The sequence below is a fragment of the Mesoplodon bidens genome (assembly GCF_964165515.1).
Source record: "Mesoplodon bidens genome assembly, chromosome: 3".
In the NCBI taxonomy this organism is placed as follows: Eukaryota; Metazoa; Chordata; class Mammalia; order Artiodactyla; family Ziphiidae; genus Mesoplodon; species Mesoplodon bidens.
This window is the reverse complement of record NC_138178.1, coordinates 153,948,447-153,966,953: the sequence shown is the minus strand read 5'-3', so window position 1 is coordinate 153,966,953 and position 18,507 is coordinate 153,948,447. Positions and strand designations below refer to the sequence as shown.

The 18,507-nt window shown below is 42.4% G+C and overlaps 1 protein-coding gene across 7 annotated transcripts in view; it reads right to left on the bottom strand.

The window, feature by feature from the left end:
• Nucleotides 1-18,507, bottom strand: part of NRXN3 (neurexin 3) — a gene marked incomplete at both ends in the record, with an annotated part of 1,611,783 nt that overhangs the window by 1,546,461 nt on the left and 46,815 nt on the right. For all 7 annotated transcript variants that reach the window (XM_081229994.1, XM_081230007.1, XM_081230004.1 and 4 more), the window contains one exon: nt 10,320-10,349. In XM_081229994.1, the coding sequence (XP_081086120.1) occupies nt 10,320-10,349 (30 nt within the window). The remainder of the gene's footprint in view (nt 1-10,319; nt 10,350-18,507) is intronic.

Sequence of the window (18,507 nt, the reverse complement as noted above, 5' to 3'; positions counted from 1 at the left end):
CAAATGAATTTTTTAAATGCGCTATATTCAAAGGACCCAAGAAAATATTGTTTACTCAGCGACATTTTCCACACCAGTGCTTGCCATCATTGTTCCAACTGGCTGGAAAGCTTCCAACCAGCACGGAAGCACTTGTCACAGCTCCAGGTGAAAGGAACTGTTTTCTGAGGTGTGGGGGGAGAAAAGAGCAGTATGTCTTTAAGAGTCAACAGTAAATTAACTTGCCCAAAAGAGTGAAATAATTAGCAGTTAGTAGCTTATTAAAAGGATGGCAAAGGCCAAGCTGCCATCTGGGATCTCCAGTTTCTTGTGATTGTTCTTATGTCAAGAGGTGCAAGTTGCATTAGCTTTCATGTCACCGTGCCTGCCCTTACTTTATATGTAAATTTTAATGAAAGATGTGTCACTGTTAAAATCAGACGTCCATCACAAAGTGCTATTCGTCTGGCTTTTTGCAAAGCATATGGTCTTTTCTACCCCTGCTGTTCTATTCACCACTAAATGCCTTCAAAAAAAGAGGAAAACCCAATGATATCAATTAGATATTCTCTTTGTGCAGAGGGAAAACTGAGTATCATCAAAAACCGGGCAAAGCTCCACCTCACCAGAGGGCAACATTTCTGCCTCTATTTACACATAGTGAAAACCACAATGCCTCATTGTCTTGCAAGGTTAATCTTTCTTAATGAAAATTAAAGCAATCTGGAGACTGCCTGCTGATTACTACATGGAATCACGCAGTTTTAAAGGAAGTAGGGGGAATAAAATATATTTATTAAAAATAAGCTATAGAAAGTGGCAGGACAGAACCTTATGGGATGATGGACACATTGTATATCTCAGTCTGGATGGTATTTAACATGGGTGTATATAGGTTAAAAAATATTTAAGCTGTACACTTAAGAGTATGGATTTCATAGGCTTTATTTACACTATGTATGCTGTCCTTCAATAAAGATAAACAAATAAATAAATGAAAAATGCCTAACATTTTCACATGCAAAGCAAGTTCTCTTTTCTGATTCTGAGAAGTTAAAAGGTGGGGAGTCAACTAACTGAATTGTTACCTGACAGTTTCCCTTTAAAATAAATAAAATCATTTTAAGACTACATATATAATAATAAGTCGAAAACAGAATTTATCTAAGGCTTTAGAAGGAGAGGTGGTTGTGACATTTGAAAACCATTTTCAAAGTCTACTGACTGTTAGCAAGATGTCAGAGGACAGGCCCATATTTCCTGGGTCCGCCCTGTGTACTTAATACCTAGCAAGTGGCCTGGCCCGTTGTTGGCTCTCTGTCAATATTTGTTGCATGCTGAATAACCACTGCTTTTCAAGTGTTAAAGAACACAATCTACTAAATTCAGATGTATATCACACTGGAATGAATTATTTTTAGTACTCTACCAATGAAGGCTACGTGTAATAACATACTCAACCAGTATAAACCTATTAATAAGTATTTGGACAAATTGTACCTATACCCAGATGTATATACACTGCCCCACACACCTGAAAAACACACCATGGCATAGATAAACCTAAGCACATAAGGAAATGCATTTTGCTTGAATTATTTATAAATGTTTCATAAAGATAATACAATTTAATAAAACATCCTGTAGATGTTATCAAAGTTGAAAATTATACGTCCTCTAAGATTAACCAACTTGCCTTGGTAAGCAAAAGTCTATACACGTACATAGGTCACCATTCACCTTGGAGGAGAAAGTGTTTTATGATATATGCACACAGAAATGAAATCTGTGTGTAAATACTAAATCCAAATAGATAATTGAGAAGGAGGAAATAGACATATTGGTTAGAAATCTGAGAAATATTTTCCTTTATATATAATGCCAGTTGGAACTTAACTGAAACATCCCATTGATCCACTGTTCATTTTACTAATAAATCTACTGTTCACATTCACACATTTTAAAAAATGCTCCAAGAAACACCTGTTTTTAAAAAATTTCTTCAGTGTCCAATGCATATTCTTAAACAAGGAAGGAGAAAAAACATTTTTCATATTTTAAAGCACCATTTTAGATATCACTGTCAAAAACACAGAGTTGCTAAAATCAAGCAATTTTACTTCTTGTGTTTAAAATAAACCTATTTTCCCCCTCCAGACTTTCAAAACATTAGAAGAAAATAATAAAACATGGAAAATAGGCTTCTTTTAAAAACAAAATGATGTTATTCATTGTCAAGAGGACAAATCAGTGGTGGATGAGAAACAGATGAGGCAAGAGATGGAAATATAATATTGCCCTTATTTTATTATAATTAGATATTTATAGAGCACAGATGAGTTTATTTTCATAATTAGTAGCTGGCATTGCATTTACTAATTTGCATAAACAGTTGGCTATCAAAGCAGTAACTTATTTGCAGGGCCCTTGTGTCCTAGCAGGGACAAGAGAAGCCTCAACTCCCGAAATGAGCTTTTTTAATGTTATTACCCACAAAATATAATCTACATGAAATCGTGTTCAAGTTCATGTAGCTTAATTATCTCTTTCCAGTTTGGCCAGTGTTGACTAGTTCATCATTAAAAGGCCAGTGATCAAATCTACGGGGGAAAAATACATATAAATTGGAAGGGGTCTCTAAAATCTGATGGATTAAAGTAAACTTAGGGTCAACACTACCTAGTCTAGGAGATAAAAAGTTCTGTAGAGCAAAAGGAAAAAGGAATTAAATGCCTCCTAGCCACCCTTACTATTTACCAATTGTGCTGGTTCCTGGCAATTGTTGAAGGTGTCAGTGAACTCTCTTCTTGATCATTCTGGGCATTCTCCATACCCTCTCCACCCATGCTCACTCCCCTCTACAAAACTAACTTCAACCAACACATGGATCAGGCTCCCTGGCAGTAGTGCTAAGGGGAGGAAATATTCCTGGTGCCCTGACCACTGCTGTGGGCAAAGCGAAAATTAATCAAGCATGCTGCCTACTATTGACATTCAGCAAGAAACCTTGGAGGAATATTTTACTCCTCTTTTCTCCTCAAGCCAAAGGCCAAAAGCTTGTGGTTCATGGGCCAAATCATTTGGCTCATGTGACTGTATGTATACATATACATAGAGAGAAAGAAAGATGCCATGAGCTGACATTTTTATAAAATCTACTCTGGCTTATCTTGAGGTTCTGGTGACACTGGGCATGCATTCTCGCATGGCAGCAATCAGCTGGAGCCAAGTAGAGGCTGCTACCCTTGACGGGATTTGTGCTTTCCAGTTTGCCACAATCTGTACCATTCCCTAGTGTTGATCTTATACTAGGACTTTTCTTACTACAAGATCTGCTCCTTGATAATACTTGTCAAGCCCCTGTAGGCATTTGAGTCTGCAACACCTATTCCAAGTTCATTCTAATGGAAAGTATTTGGTAATCTAACCCAGGATTGTCAGTCCCCAAACTGACAAGAAAAGGGGGATGGAGGCCAAAACGCACTCTAAACACTTAAACAAAGGCAGTCAAAATCAAGTCAAAAAAGCTGACCAAGACTGATTGCTGAAGAACTCCTTTGGTCAGCTACTTCTAGTTAAAGTCATGTTTGCTTTTGGCCCAGTGCAGCCCAATGACCTCCTGAATATGGCGATTATCATTATAGCCTAAACATCCTGCTCAGTTTTGTAGATTTAACTTCACAATTCTTTCCACTACACGTTTACTGTTTCATCACTCAGCTTTAAAAGAATGGCAAAATCTGAGGCATTCTTTTCTCTGACAAGCTCCTAAAAATATATCCAAAGACTTTCTCACCTTTATTCTGATGTAATCTATGACAATTTCCCTCTGTCACTTGCACACACAGAGCCAAGAGAAGGCCTGAGTGAGGAGGGAACTGGAGCCAGAACATCTGGCCTCACCCCATGACCCACTGGGGATCCTTTGCTCAGTTGGTTGGGGTAGTGATAAGGGGCATAGGTTGGTGTACAACTCTGGACAAAGTACTGAGCTACGTGCAGTATGGGTGCAAGGTTCTTTAGGGACTGGGGTGATTGAAACACATGAATAAGTCTGATTCAGGGCAGTTTGGCCTAGGTACTTTATAACAGAAACACAAAGTCTGGCGCACCTAGGAAGCTTGAGCCTTAAAGGGTGATAAGGGGGAGAAGGGTGTTCCAAGGACATTCAAGAAAGAGGATAAGAGCTTGAGGAAAAGCCTGAGGCAGGAAACCATAGTGTGGATTCAGGCAGAGTGAGCTGTTGACTTTCGGTGGAGACAAGGGGCCTGGTGGGGGTGATAGTGCAGAGTAGGCTAAGTTATTGTAGAAAATCAAGTGGAGAAGGCATGTTGACAATTATACAGGAACCCTTCAAAAGCTTTGGAGCAGATCAGCTACATGATCCGATTTAATTTTACTTTTGCTTTATTTTCCCTTTTAGGAAGATGACTGACAGCAGGATAAGAAGGATTAGGGGCTTTGAGTCCCTTCTTGGTATAACCTCCTATGCTTGACCCATCTGGGCATTAAAAAATGAATACGTTTGTCTTCAACATACTTGCAGTCTAGTAGTGGGGAGTAGCCCAATCCCTAAATAAGTTTAATATAGGAGCGTAGAGGGGTACCTGGAAGGAAAGCTCCTATCTGCATGCAGCACGCAGAGCACTGACATCATCAACTAGGAGGTAAAATCTATGTATGATGTCAGTGGGCAGAAACAAGAGGAGGCGGCGTTGTCATGGGGGAGACAAACAGAATCAGTAAAACTAGGAGACGAGGAAAGGTCCAGGAAGATTATTTGGTATCATATTTGGCAGCAATTTTGCACCGAAGATTAACAGGGGGGAAGGTTAAAGGTAAAAAGGTCATGTTAGGGATGGCTTTGAAAGTGAGATAGCTATCCTGCACTCCATATGGGGGACAGCAGAGCTGGAGCAGTTCTCAGTTACTGGACAGACTGGAAGAGAACAGAGACTAATTAGGCTAGGGCACTAATCTAATAAGGGCTGACTGGGAACTGAACCAGAGTGTCAAATAGAGATGCAAGAGACATTCCAAACAAGAATCCCAACAACCTCTCTTAACATCACCTGGGAGTAGGGAAGTTCAAGAAGGAGAAAGAAAGCAATTGCTGAGTTCAAGCCCAGGTGATAAGGAAGACGGGAGAACCATTAACAAAAATAAGGAAGCTGGTTTGTGGCCAGATGGTGCGAAGGTTGACTTTAAATGTTGAAGTGACGGTACAGTTGTGTTACGGAGACTGAAACAGTGGCAGGTTCGAGCTTGAGCCAGGTCAGTGCCAGAGAGGTAGTTAGGAGGCATATCCATGGATGGCATCCTCGGACCCAAGAGAGGCAGTATAGAGTAGTGGTTAGGTGCGCAGATTCTGAGTTTCATTTTGACTTAGTAGCCATCTGACTTAAGTTATTTAACTCTCTGAGCCTTGATCTACCTGTCCATAGAGCAAGGATAACACTATCATCTACCTCACAAGACAGTTGTGATGATTTAGTGTGATAAGGCATATAAAGCACATGGCACAATGGCTGCCACATAGGAAATGATCAATCAGTGTTAGTAGCAGTGACCGGAGAAAGAAAATAAGATACCCATGTGCAAAATCTAAAAACACTAAAGACCTCTTTCTTATGGGATGTTTTAGGGAATTAGGGAAAGAAAAGGAGAGAGGTTCAGGGGTTGGAGTGGAGCAGGGGAGACTGACCCTAATGGGTTCTCATAGAAGCCAGTGGGAGAAGGGACAAGTGACACAGTGCCACGTGCTTCAGAAAGGTTGTGTCCTGGGCAAAGACTGGTGACTTTGCCTATGAAGAGATCACTAGAAGCCTCTGGTTGAATACAGTAAGTAGAGAAGTGGAGGGGGCAGCCAGGTGTACCCTTTCAATCGTTATTCCTCTTCCTCGTTCCCCTTTCCCACCTCCTTTCTAAAGGTATCAAGCTCATAACAGGGTAAGAGGTCCCCATGACAGATTTCTGAGGATGAACCCCGCCCCTGTGATTAGCATAAAAGGAATAGGCAATCAATTAACCCCAAAGTGACAGGACTGAACCACTTCAAGGTAACCATACATAACTTTTTAAAAATCAAGAAAGGCATGAAATTCAAATGAGAGATGGCCAGTTCACAGACTAGTCATCAAATCAACATTTTCAATATCTTGCCAGCCCCATCTTTCTTCAACATCTTCACGCCAGAATTCACATTTCCTATTTCTGTTATTTGCCAGTCTTTACAGGAAACAGAGGCACATGGCTTCACAGAAATAGGGACTGGAGAGTTAGGAAGGAAAAGGGGAGAACCAAATGCAAATACATGTTTATAATTTATTAATTAACCTCTCCCTTCAGTCCTGAACAGCTAATCCAATGTGAGCTGGTGAGGCAGGTCCCCCAGGCTCAGGTCGCTGACAGCTTTGATTAGGGATGGATGAGTGAGCTGTGGTACCCAAAGGTGTGAAGCTCTGAAAGGCATGTCAGAACATCAGAGCAAGTGCATCTGCTCAGCGCCTCTCCTTTTCCCAGGCTACCCAGCAAAAGGTGGACTTGGTAAGTTAAAATCCAGTGTTGTCTCTTTCTCCACTTTTTCCTTATGATGTAATGCACTGTCATTCCTATGTTCTTCCACACCTCCAGTCCCACCATTCTCAGCTCATCACCCCCAATCAGAAGACTTCCACTCCCCAAAATACAGAATATGTAACACAGAAGATAAAAGAGCAATAAATATCCCCCAAATTTCACATTAAATAAAATTTCAAGTTATTCACCAATCCTCTCCCCTTTCTCATCTATCATCCTTCCCTCCCTGAATTCAGTTATTCCCAAGTGATGAAACATTGGCACTTCATTTCACATCTTTCCTGTCTCTTCAGTACATTTACTGGAGGGGATCTTAGAATACCCTGATTTAAGTAAAATATATCTTCCCAACACTGCACAACCACTTTCAGAACCCCCCATTCCTGCTAGAAACAGCACACCATAATGGGTAAGGCTCATCCCGGATTTAGAGGGAGGCAGGCCAACTCAGAACGATCCCCAACCACCGAGTATGAAGTACATTGAAGGAAAATAGGAGCGTTGGCTTTTTATTTTATTTTTTAGTTTTTGTTAAAAACACTGTTAAAATCTGGACTATATTCATCAGAATCAACAATTCCCCTTGTATACATGAATATTTCAGAAGGCAGATTGATAGTTATAATGATAAAAATAAAATGATCTCTACCTTTACTTCTACCTACAGAAAGGAACGTCCAGTTATGTAGAGGAAGCATGGTGTCCACCACGGAGGCGGCAAGAGGGAGAGAGAGCAGGGAGAGTAAAACATCAGCACACTGCAGACACACAAAGAAATGTAACACACATAACAAAACCCACAATAGTAATGGCAACAGCAGTACAATCTTGAGAAGGCAGCACAAAACAAATGCACAATGTTTTGCTTAAACATTGTGACCAGCAAGGCTGCTTCCATCAGCTTCACGTTTAAGCTTTATCCCATTAGCTTCTTCTCAGTCCCATCCTTAGAAACATGACCAAATCTGCATGCAAAAGCACTGCATAGCCACATGTATGTGAAATTGCACACACTTAACCAGTGTAAGATTGTTTAGGGAAAGTTTCAGAGAATCTAAGTTCTCCTGTATTTTCTCAACATTAATAGGAGTCATGAGGATCAAGAGTATGACATACATGCATAGGTGATACACACACAACATACATTAGTATTTCCACACATATTTATGGGCATCAAAAACAAATTCTGGAGATTCAGCAAGAACCAGACAGAAATCTCTTTCTTTCACGTTGAAGGATTAAGGAAAAGGAAAAGAGTATTGGCTTTTTAGGTAATCATCACAAGGGCAAGAATAGACAAAGGGTGGGAAATGGAAAAGAATGAGAGGAGGAGGAATGGGGTCAAAGGACCTTCTTAAAAACAAATTAAACAGCAAATTGCACCTTCAAATCTTAGTGACACTGACCACCCAGAAGAATTCTGCATCCTTTTTTGAAAATCTCTCTAAAGAGGGATTCACAACACCCATGTCTGTCATTATTTCATTGCCTAAAGACTCTTTTTCTAGAAGATTCCTGACTTACCCCCCAGAGCATGTGTACATAGTATGTCTGAATTCTCTATTCATGTACACTTCAATGTTGAGTGCCCAAGAGAAGTTGAGTAGTAGGCGGAAAAGTGGGAAGGGTATACAATACAGGTTCTCCAAATGCTTTTCACACCAACATTGGGATTTAGCCCTCTGAAATGCATGTGCTTCATCAGTGGGTCTGAAATAAACTGAATCAAGATTAAAGAAGTCCCCACCAGCCTATCTCATCTACCTAGACTCTATGCTATGACATCAGCCATATGATACGCTCAGACTTCCAAGCCACTGTAAAAGCTAGAGCTCCAAAAGGGCAGCTGAGAGCATAAGAGGAGACAATGTAGAAGGGCATCTTGTCATCAGGACTCTGAGGGCCTGCTTTTTCTGGTGGAACTTGTTATCAAGGTCGGGCCACCGAATTCCAGCAATTCATAGAGCTTGGGTCTTACCACTCTGTAGAGATATGCATAACTCTCTCAAACTACCTGGATACTAAGTCGACATAAAGAGCACCCCCTACTCATATTCACCTCATAGTAACCTGCTGTAGGGGGATAACTTCTCTCACTCACCTACAAGAATAGAGAGACTTCATCCCAACCCCTTCCAGAGCGCCGTCTAACACTGGGAAACTCACCTGACCCCCTCTGTCCAGCTCTGTTCTTTGACATCTGCTCCTATACCAGACCATGTGTTCATTGAAATGTCCAGAGTCCACATCATGGATCTTGGCTCAGGTCTGGAGGACACAATTCTGTTGGTAAAGTGTGCTTCCTCCTTGTCCTGCCTTATCAAGTCAGGATGCCCTCAATTACCCACCTCGCAGCTACCTGGACACCATAAGCAAACTTCCCTCAGACCTGCGTTGTTCCTTGATCTGATCATATACTCCCCTTTATGGCAACACTGTCTGATGGATCCAGTGTAAGGAAATGGGTGTGTGTGTGGGGGGGGGGGTGTCCTTCCGTGCTGCCCCACCCTACTCAAAAGATCAAGAGGGGCTTCCCTGGTGGCGCAGTGGTTGAGAGTCCGCCTGCCGATGCAGGGGACACGAGTTTGTGCCCCGGTGTGGGAGGATCCCACGTGCCGCGGAGCGGCTGGGCCCGTGAGCCATGGCCGCTGAGCCTGCGCGTCCGGAGCCTGTGCTCCGCAACGGGAGAGGCCACAACAGTGAGAGGCCCGCGTACAGAAAAAAAAAAAAAAAAAAAAAAAGATCAAGAGAAAACAGCACAACATGGAAATACCTCTCCTTTCCCTTTTCTTTGGTCCTCCAAAAAAAGGCACTGAGTCCCATGTGTATTTTGAAAAAGACAAGAGAAATTAAAGTACACTCTTTTGGTGTCAGGGCGTGGCAGGTAGACCCACCTGGCAATCATTCCAAAGTGCAGAAGGAACACAATAGCAGCAATTGAACGGTGAAGAAAAAGACAATTTTAAGTAGGCTCAGTTCTTGAATCCTGATTTAGGCTGATAATATGGAAAATTTTTATTTAGGAGAAAAAGGCTTCATTCACAGCCCACCCTGTGCTTAGCTGAGCTGAATTTCCTGCACAGTTCATTTCCTGCATAATTGAATATTTTAGGTTGCAGATGCTGAATTTACAGATCTTTATATGCAGTTTTCTTCAGGGTGTATAATGAGTTAGAATCCTGCCATGAGGACATTAGCATGTTCTTTCGGTGGTTTTTGCTTTTATACAGAACTGAAAACAGTCAAACCCCCAAGGGTTCCCTTTGACCATTCGGGGCTCTGGGGCTAAAAGTCATTACAATGGGCAGTGGGATGGAGGGGAAGACAATAAGCAAAGCTTTACTCAGAGTGAAATTCAGAGAAGCCCAGCTCCTCTCCCCCAACCTGAGGCCCCAGCATGGGGCTTAGGGAAGAAGTTAACCGCTCTGTTGCTCTGAAATTAGCTTCATTCACCCCCATTATCGACACCGTCATGGCTTGTTTCATGCTTCTCTCTTGGAGGCAGCCCGGCAGAGCCAGCGCCCAGGATGACAAATGATGGTGCATAATGGAGAAGCCAAGGGGGTGATGGGGGCGGGAAACCACGATGCATTGGGAAAGGTGCCCCCCACCACAGGATGGCCCTGCTGCCAGCCTGGCCCATGGCAGGAGAGACAGGCAGCAAATGGTCTGCCAGGGATGATGAGGCTCTGAGCGACCAGCCAGAGGCACGAAGGCAAGCAATTCAGGCAGCTGCAGCACCACAAGCACAGAGCACCTACCTTGTTCGCTCATCATGAGGTGGGAGAGACCTTGAGGAAGGAAGAGAGGGGAGAAGAGGAGAAGGGGTGGGGAGGGGAAGGAGAAAAGAAAGAAGACACAGTTAGAATCCCAAATGCCAGGCAGTCTTCTCGTACTTCTTGAGGGGAAGGAGTGGCAGGGGCATCCACACATACTGAGGAGCATGCAACGAGCACTGAAATGCAGGGCAGAACGTCCCGGGCCCTCCAGTTCAAGGTCAGTCTTTTGTTGGCTGAACCTCTGGGCCACATCATGAGAACTTTCCTTTCACCATTGTTTCTATGCAATAGGTAGGATTTGAGATAAATCTATTAAAGATTAGGTCCCTTAGGAAAGAGACTCCAGGTGCCGGGCAAAGTAGGTTTCTTTCTTTCTTTTAAATTGTTTTTAATAATAATACACGGTCACTGTAGAAACTTTGGAAAATTCAGAAAAGAAAAAAGAAAAAAATCACCTGTAATCTCACATCCAGAGATTACCATCCAACTTTTCTTTCCCCCTAGATACAGTAGTCGCTTCTACAAAAATGGACCACACCGGGCTTCCCTGGTGGCGCAGTGGTTGAGAGTCCGCCTGCCGATGCAGGGGACACGGGTTCGTGCCCCCGCCGGGAAGATCCCACATGCCGCGGAGCGCCTGGGCCCGTGAGCCATGGCCGCTGAGCCTGCACGTCCGGAGCCTGTGCTCCACAACAGGAGAGGCCACAACAGTGAGAGGCCCGCGTACCGCAAAAAAAAAAAAAAAAAAAAAAAAAAAAAAAAAAAACAAAAATGGACCACACTGAACATACAAAATGAGTTCCTGCGGGACTTCCCTGGTGGTCCAGTGGGTAAGGCTCCACGCTCCCAGTGCAGGGGGCCCAGGTTCAATCCCTGGTCGGGGAACTAGATCCCGTGTGCATGTCGCAACTAAGAGTTCGCATGCCGCAACTAATTAGTCCACATGCTGCAACTAAAGATCCCGTATGCTGCAACTAAGACCCAGCACAGCCTAAATAAAGAAATAAATGACAAATAAATATTTTTTTAAAAAATGAGCTCCTGCGTTCAACAGTTAATTAGACAACCTGAAACTATCTCCATATGATCCTTGCCTTCACCCAGTGACAACCACACCCCTTACCTCTGTCCCTCCTCCACCGCCAACTTTTCCTAGAAAGTCCCTCACCTTTGATCACAGAAGCCTAGCCAAGCACTGAATGGATTAAAGAAGGTACACGGAGGCCCAATAAACAAGTAGCAGAACCTCTCACTATGTTCTTGTGGAAGTCAGACAAGGCTCTTAAGAGCTCATTACTTCAAGGGAAGCATAAGTCCTGATATATCTATTAAAAGATTTCCAACCAGTAGCCAACCGTGATGGCTATTGGCTCTTCCGTTGCTTTTATTACTACCGGAGTTACTTGGAGATCACCCCAGAGTGATCTCAACTTTACCCAGAGTAAAATTCAGGGATATAGGAGATTATAAAGGAGAAAAATCTCTAAAGTATGGCAATCTGTAAATGTTTTTGGAGATAACTAGAGATTTAGAGAAGTAATCAAAGACAAAATACGGGTCAAGCAACTAACTTTTTAAAGATCAATGATATATTAAATACATAGATACATGTGCCATAAATGTCAGTCATTTTTTCTAAACAAATTTCATTAAACTATTATATTTTAAATGTACATGTCTGGCATTCATCTCTCAAGGCCTAAGATATTAATACTCATGGAGGAAGGGAATCATGCCAAAACAAGTCATTCTCATAACTTGTTTTATTTAAAAAATTAAGTTTTGGTATTTAAGGGGTATTTGGAGGGGATAAGAAGAAGAAAGAACAAAGGCACGAGATTTGACTAAGAGGAACCTCAGCAGAAGTAACTATTCATAAAGTGCCTGATATTTCTGGACCAAGCCATAGCCTTCAGCATCCAGATCAAGCACACTAAGAGGGAGGGTCTGGGCCAGGTAGCTGGTGTATGTGAAGGGGGAACAGGAACAGGTGTGTGAATTCACAGGAGGGTTGTCAGCATTAAGAAATGAGAAGAAGAGGGCTTCCCTGGTGGCGCAGTGGTTGAGAGTCTGCCTGCCGATGCAGGGGACACGGGTTCGTGCCCCGGTCCGGGAAGATCCCATATGCTGCGGAGTGGCTGGGCCCGTGAGCCATGGCCACTGAGCCTGCGCGTCTGGAGCCTGTGCTCCGCAACGGGAGAGGCCACGACAGTGAGTGAGGCCCGCGTGTTGCAAAAAAAAAAAAAAAAAAAAGAAGAAAGGAATGAGAATAAGGAAGATTCAAAGAGATCCCTAAGAGCAAAATGGAGGTTAAAAATAAAAGGACAATAGTACTATATTGTGTACTTGAAATGTAAATGCTCAGAGAGTAGACCTTAAATGTCTTCACCATAAAAAGGAAATGGTAACTATGTGATGAAATGAAGGTGTTTCATATGAGTGTATCTAATCAACACATTATATACTTCAAATGTACACAATGTTATATGTCAGTTATCTCAATAAAGCTGGGGGCTTTATTGAGATAACTGTCCTTTCATTTTTGAAATGAAAGGACAAACATTTTTATACCTGCAATTAAAGATGTTTGGCAGCTGAGAGGTGTGAGTAGAAGAGAGGCAGAAGAGTAAACAACAATTTGCCAAATGAAGAGGAAACGGGACACTTGGTATTCAGAGGGTGTTCAAAGCCCTGGAGAAGCCCCTACAGTTGGGCCCATTTATGTATTACCTGTGTTTCTTTGAAGCCGTGTTTCCCAAAACACATTTCACAGACCACCTGCATCAACCGGCTGGGGATACTTAACAACAGTGAAGAGATTGGGCCCCACCCAAGTCCTAATGAATTAGAATCTTGGGGAGGAGTTGCGGAAAGATCTGAATTTTAAATAAGTCGCACTAGTGATTCTTGTGCTCACTAGAACTTGAGAGCTACCCCTTTAGAGTGACATATAAATCAAATTTTGGTAAATTAAATTGTATGACAAATGCACTAAGAGGAATTGGATATATAATGGAACCCTGAAGTGGAAACTTTTGTAAAAGGAAGAATCCTTTTAAAATGCAAATATCCACCACCTGTGTTTTAAATTTTAAATATGTACTTGTCAGGTTTTATTAAGCTACATATGTAGTTGCAGTACTGTGACTCAAATAAATTGTACATATTCTTCAACTTATAGAAAATCTTAAATAGAAATATCAGGACAGGAGTGCAAATCTGAGATCCTGATGTCAAAACTTTGGTTTGGTAGGCAACAAAGCAAAACAGACATAAACAAGTATAACAGGAAATAACATGAGAGAGGGGAGAAACTGTGTAAACGTAATATGGTTTGAGTTTTATTTTGCTTTTTGAGGAGGGAATTTTTGCACTTTTGTGAGCTTTTATATTAGTATCTTCTCTTATATAAACCTACCCCCTAAGCTTGCAGAGTTAAGAACTGGAAACCAGGAATTCCAGAGGGTCTAGGTCTAGTCCGAAATTCTGTTTCTCTCCGCTTCCACCCCAAAACCCTCCTACTTGCTGCAAAAAGACCTCAGGTCCCCCCAAAAGTGAATGGAAGAAACAAGAATCAATCAAACAAATGATTCAAGTACCTACTATATGTAAAGGCTGCATAAGGTAGTGGGATGCAAACAAGTGTGGTACATAGTTGTCAACCCCGAAGAGTTTAGAGTCTAGTTGGGAAGGTGTGTGTGTGTGTTTATATTTACACAAACATACATATGATATATATATAGTGGTACCTGAAAGTGAAGGGTAGGGGTTAAGATCAAGGACTTCAGAGCCAGATTTGAATCCCACCTTTGTGACTTTCTAGTTTGTGACCCTAGGAGAGTTGCTAAACATCTCTGTGCCTTGACTTCCCATCTGTAAAATTTGGATAATTATCATGCCAAATTCATAGGTTGTTTTGAGGATTAAATAAATGAATATACGTAAAGCAGTGCCTGTACATGGTAAGGACTATATAAGGGTTATTTTTTTGTTGTTTATGCTATAAAAACATACCGATGTGTGAGGCAACACGAAGCATAGTGCCTGACACACAGTAGGTGCTCCGTATGTATTTGGTGAGTGAATGAGGAATGAGTGATGGGTAACTGTTAAGTGTCAAATGATTAATTCAGACAATAAGGACAGTAGGACAGTGAGGAGGGCCCTGGGTGTGCAGCAGAGGTTTCTGGAGGAAAGTGGGGTTTACAATATGCCTTGGAAGACGGTTTAGGATTAAGAGCGACGGAGGACGTTCCAGGTTAACACCACGACCTCCCAAGACCACCAATTGCATTTATAAGGACTTTCATGTCAACTTTCTGGAACACCTAGGACACTGCCAGGCACATGGTAGGTATGTAATGCGTACTGTACAAATAACAATGAACACATACAAACGGTTCATCTGAGGAAGAAGTGAAAGGTGATCTTAAGGGTCAAAGTATGGAACCATTGTATGAAGGCCTTGAGTTCCCAGGCTAAGGAAAAAGGACTTGATCTTGCAGCTGATGGGAGACATTGAGGGCTTGTGGGCAGGAGAATGACCCAGGGAAAATGATGTTGAGGAAGATTGCTTTGGCAATGGTGTGGACAGGATGGATTAGAGGGAAAAGAGAGGCAGAAAGATCTGTCATAGGCAGAGGGCCTAAATTAGTATCATGGCAGCAGGAAGGAAAAGGGGAAAAGAGGATTCAACAGGCTTTGGGTGACCGATGAGATGCTTCAGGGGAAGAACGGATGGGAGGCTGAGTGAAGCATTGTCATAAATAGGAAGGTGGGATGGAGTTGGGAGATGGATTTGGAATGAGGGCGATAACGAGTTCTGTTTTAGGCATGATACGTTGGAGAAACAGAAGAATCGCTCAAGCAAAACGTCTAAGGTGCATTTAACAGTATAGGACTAAGGTCTGCAAGGAAGTCAGGACACATATGAAAGTGTATCACCTCCACTTCACGAAAGAGAGGGTCTGTGCCCGTGTAAGTGAATGAATCCTCCAAGAAAAAGGGGCCAGAGCACTGAGTCTTAACCTGGGAGGGATGGGGGATATGAAGATACCCTGGAGGTTCTTTCTTTTACATGCATATTCAACATTAAATTTTACATTCAAAAAGAAAAAGGAACTCTATGGCTTTCCAATATAGATACAGAAAAATAATGCTCAAAAAAAAACCTTAACTGAGAAGGATATAATTAGCAAGGAAGGAAAAGCGATCTATGCTGGCTGTGTGTTATGTATGTGGTTGACGAGGAAAGCAGGGCGGGGGGAGGGGAATGAAGATCACCCTTCTTGTCCATTTCAGAAACAGAGGGTCAGCAGCAACCCCCCAGACCACACAGCCAGCCTTGGGACTAGCACCTGGCTGGGTTTGCAGTTTGGCATTTAATCTGAACCTGATGCTCAGGGCTGGTAAAAGACAAGATATGGGCTGGAACAGGGGGCTCAGGGAAGCAAAGGGGACCACATCTTTCCAAAACAATCCCACCAACAGCCCTGAATTTGAATAGATCTTCAATGAAGATTCAAAAGCCATTTCCATAAAAGTTCACCCAATGGAGGGTAGGGGACAGGAAGTGAGCTCGGAAGAGCCTTTGATAGTCAGGATATTGAGAATGTTCAATACAGAATGCTTATGGAACGACAATGCCTTTTTTAAAATAATTATAAAAATTAGAAAGCAACTGAAATGTTTCCTATGTAGATGTCACACACTGTCAAAGTGCTACCCTAGCTGGATTCAGGGACCACTCTGGATCCCACGAAGATGTCTGATATTTTTTACCCTTCTCTTCACTCTTTCTAGTGCTATGTCCCACCCTTCTTGTGCCTATCTATCTGTGGTGCACAGGTTCTCAGGGTACATACAAGAACAAGAAGAGAAAAAGATCATCAGTAGGTAAGACATGCAAAGTTGAAACTGCTTTAGAACAGACTGCAAATCATATGTAGATTATATGCAAAATATACGTATGGCCCTCTAAACTATGTTATACCTTTGGGAAAATCCCTATGGAGATAGCTGCTTTTGCAGCTCAGGAGAATGGAAATGGCTACGAAAGCAAAGTCATTTGTAAGTGGCTGTGGCCATCATGAAGCCTGTCATGAAAATGACTAATACAGAGAATAGAAAACATTTACTGAAACAGGCAAAAGGAAGATGCAATGTTCAGGAACCAGGCCAGAAGTTGAAGGCCTCCATCATTTAAGCTAGTACTCTGTCCCCCTCAAACCTATAATATCCCACCCCCTCAGATGGTTTTTAATCCTCCTTCCTTCCTTCATTTTGGCTGGGTAATTGGGGAAAATATTTCGGGGGAAGAAGGAAGTCACTCATGGGAAAAAAAAAAAGAGAGAGAGAGATTCGGGGTGGGTGCAGAAAGCAAGTTATCTCTGCCAAGACTTTTCTCTCATTCACTTTCAGGGTAACTTTTCTCCCCCTGTAAAATCCACACATATCATCTCTTTTTCCATACTGAAGTAAAGAAGTGAAATGTCACTAATTGCTGTAAGTGCCAAGTGCCAACGTTGAATTTTTATGAAGCCACAAGGACTTTTAAAAAGAGTAATTACATAAAATCAAAAGGTAATTGAGACATTCACCCTATGTTTCTGGAGGAAGTAAGGAGATGGTGAAGATGGTAGGGGGTGGGGCCTGACAAAGAGAAGCCACAGGTAACCATCGTGTCTGCAGGGTGATTGGGAACTTGGAAAAGAGAGAAGGGGAAAGAAGAAATACACATCTTAGCATTTTAAGCACTTAAAAGAGAGGAAATTCAGTTAATTTGGTAAAAAGAATTATAACAGTAGCTAATATCTGTTGACTGTTTGCTATATATAAGGCATGGCTATGTGTCATGCCATTAAATACAGCTCTATGGGAAAGTCATTGCTATAATGTTGATTTTACAGGGAAGGAAACCAAGACCTAGAGCCAAAATCCCACTGCTTAATAAGTGGTGCAATGTGGATTCTAAGCCAGCAGGTGGATTCTGCAGGCTGGATGGTAACTATGACACTAGCTACCCTGTCTAATTCAGTGCTGGTGGAGAAGGGAGGAGACATGTCTTGGAGAATTCAGGAGCAGAAAATAGTGTCTGGACATTAATTCAACTTCATTTATGATTCTGGTGTAGCATGATTTAAGGTGCCCTGGGGAAACCCTTTTACATAAATGACCACCATCTCCCTCTCCTCAATCTTCATCCCCAGATTCTACTAAAATATGAAGCTTTTCCTTTCCTGGGTCATTTCTTGGGGTTATTAAGCAACTTCCCTCATTAAAATGCAAATCTGAACATGAGCTGCACTCAGGCTCCTCAGTCATTGCACTGCCCTGTGTGTGAGATCATCAGGAAGCAAGCTTAAGATCTTTCTCCAAAGACAGGAGTGGCACAGGGACATGTGAGAACGAAGGATGGAGACACGCAGTCACAGGTTGAGGAAGTCTGCCACCATGGGCAGGGAAGGACACAGGGGACAGGCTGGGATTGGGGAGAAGGTTGCTTAAGGGGAAGAGGTGGGGCCTGAAGGAAAGCTCCACCTACTTCCACAGTCATGTCTCAGACCAGCCCTTCCACAGGCAATTTCCTGACCTTCATCATGAGCTTCATCGTGGACTTCAGTTTCCTTGTCCTGTCTGGGGTTCTCCAGTGGCTTACAGCAGAGCCTAGACCTGCTCAGCATTTTGATAAATGACTTGGCTGAGAACATTCATGACATGCCGTCTGGATGTTGTAATGAACTAAAGCTGAAAGGAATAGCTAATTCTTTAGTCATCAGAATTAGGGCCCAAAAGATGTGAGCAGGCAAAAGCAAAATTTAATTTTAAGGGGCAAATATAAATTGTGGCACTTAAGCACAACCTCCCACTACCCCCACCAACCCCCAAAAATCACAAATAAAAAGAATTCAAAAGTCTCACCTCTTCTTATCACTGACCACAAAACCTAGGGTTCTGGTTCAGAGAACAGTGCCCTATATTAGGAGGGGCATTAATGAGGTAGACATATCCAAAGGAGAAGAATCAGATGGTAAGAGGTCCAAAAGCATGTAACATGCAGAATGGCTGAAGGAACTGCTACGCACAGCCCAAACAGGAGAGAGCTAGGTAAGGACATGAGAGCTACCTTCAAACATTTTTTAAGTTGCACATGCAAGATAAAGGACCAAGT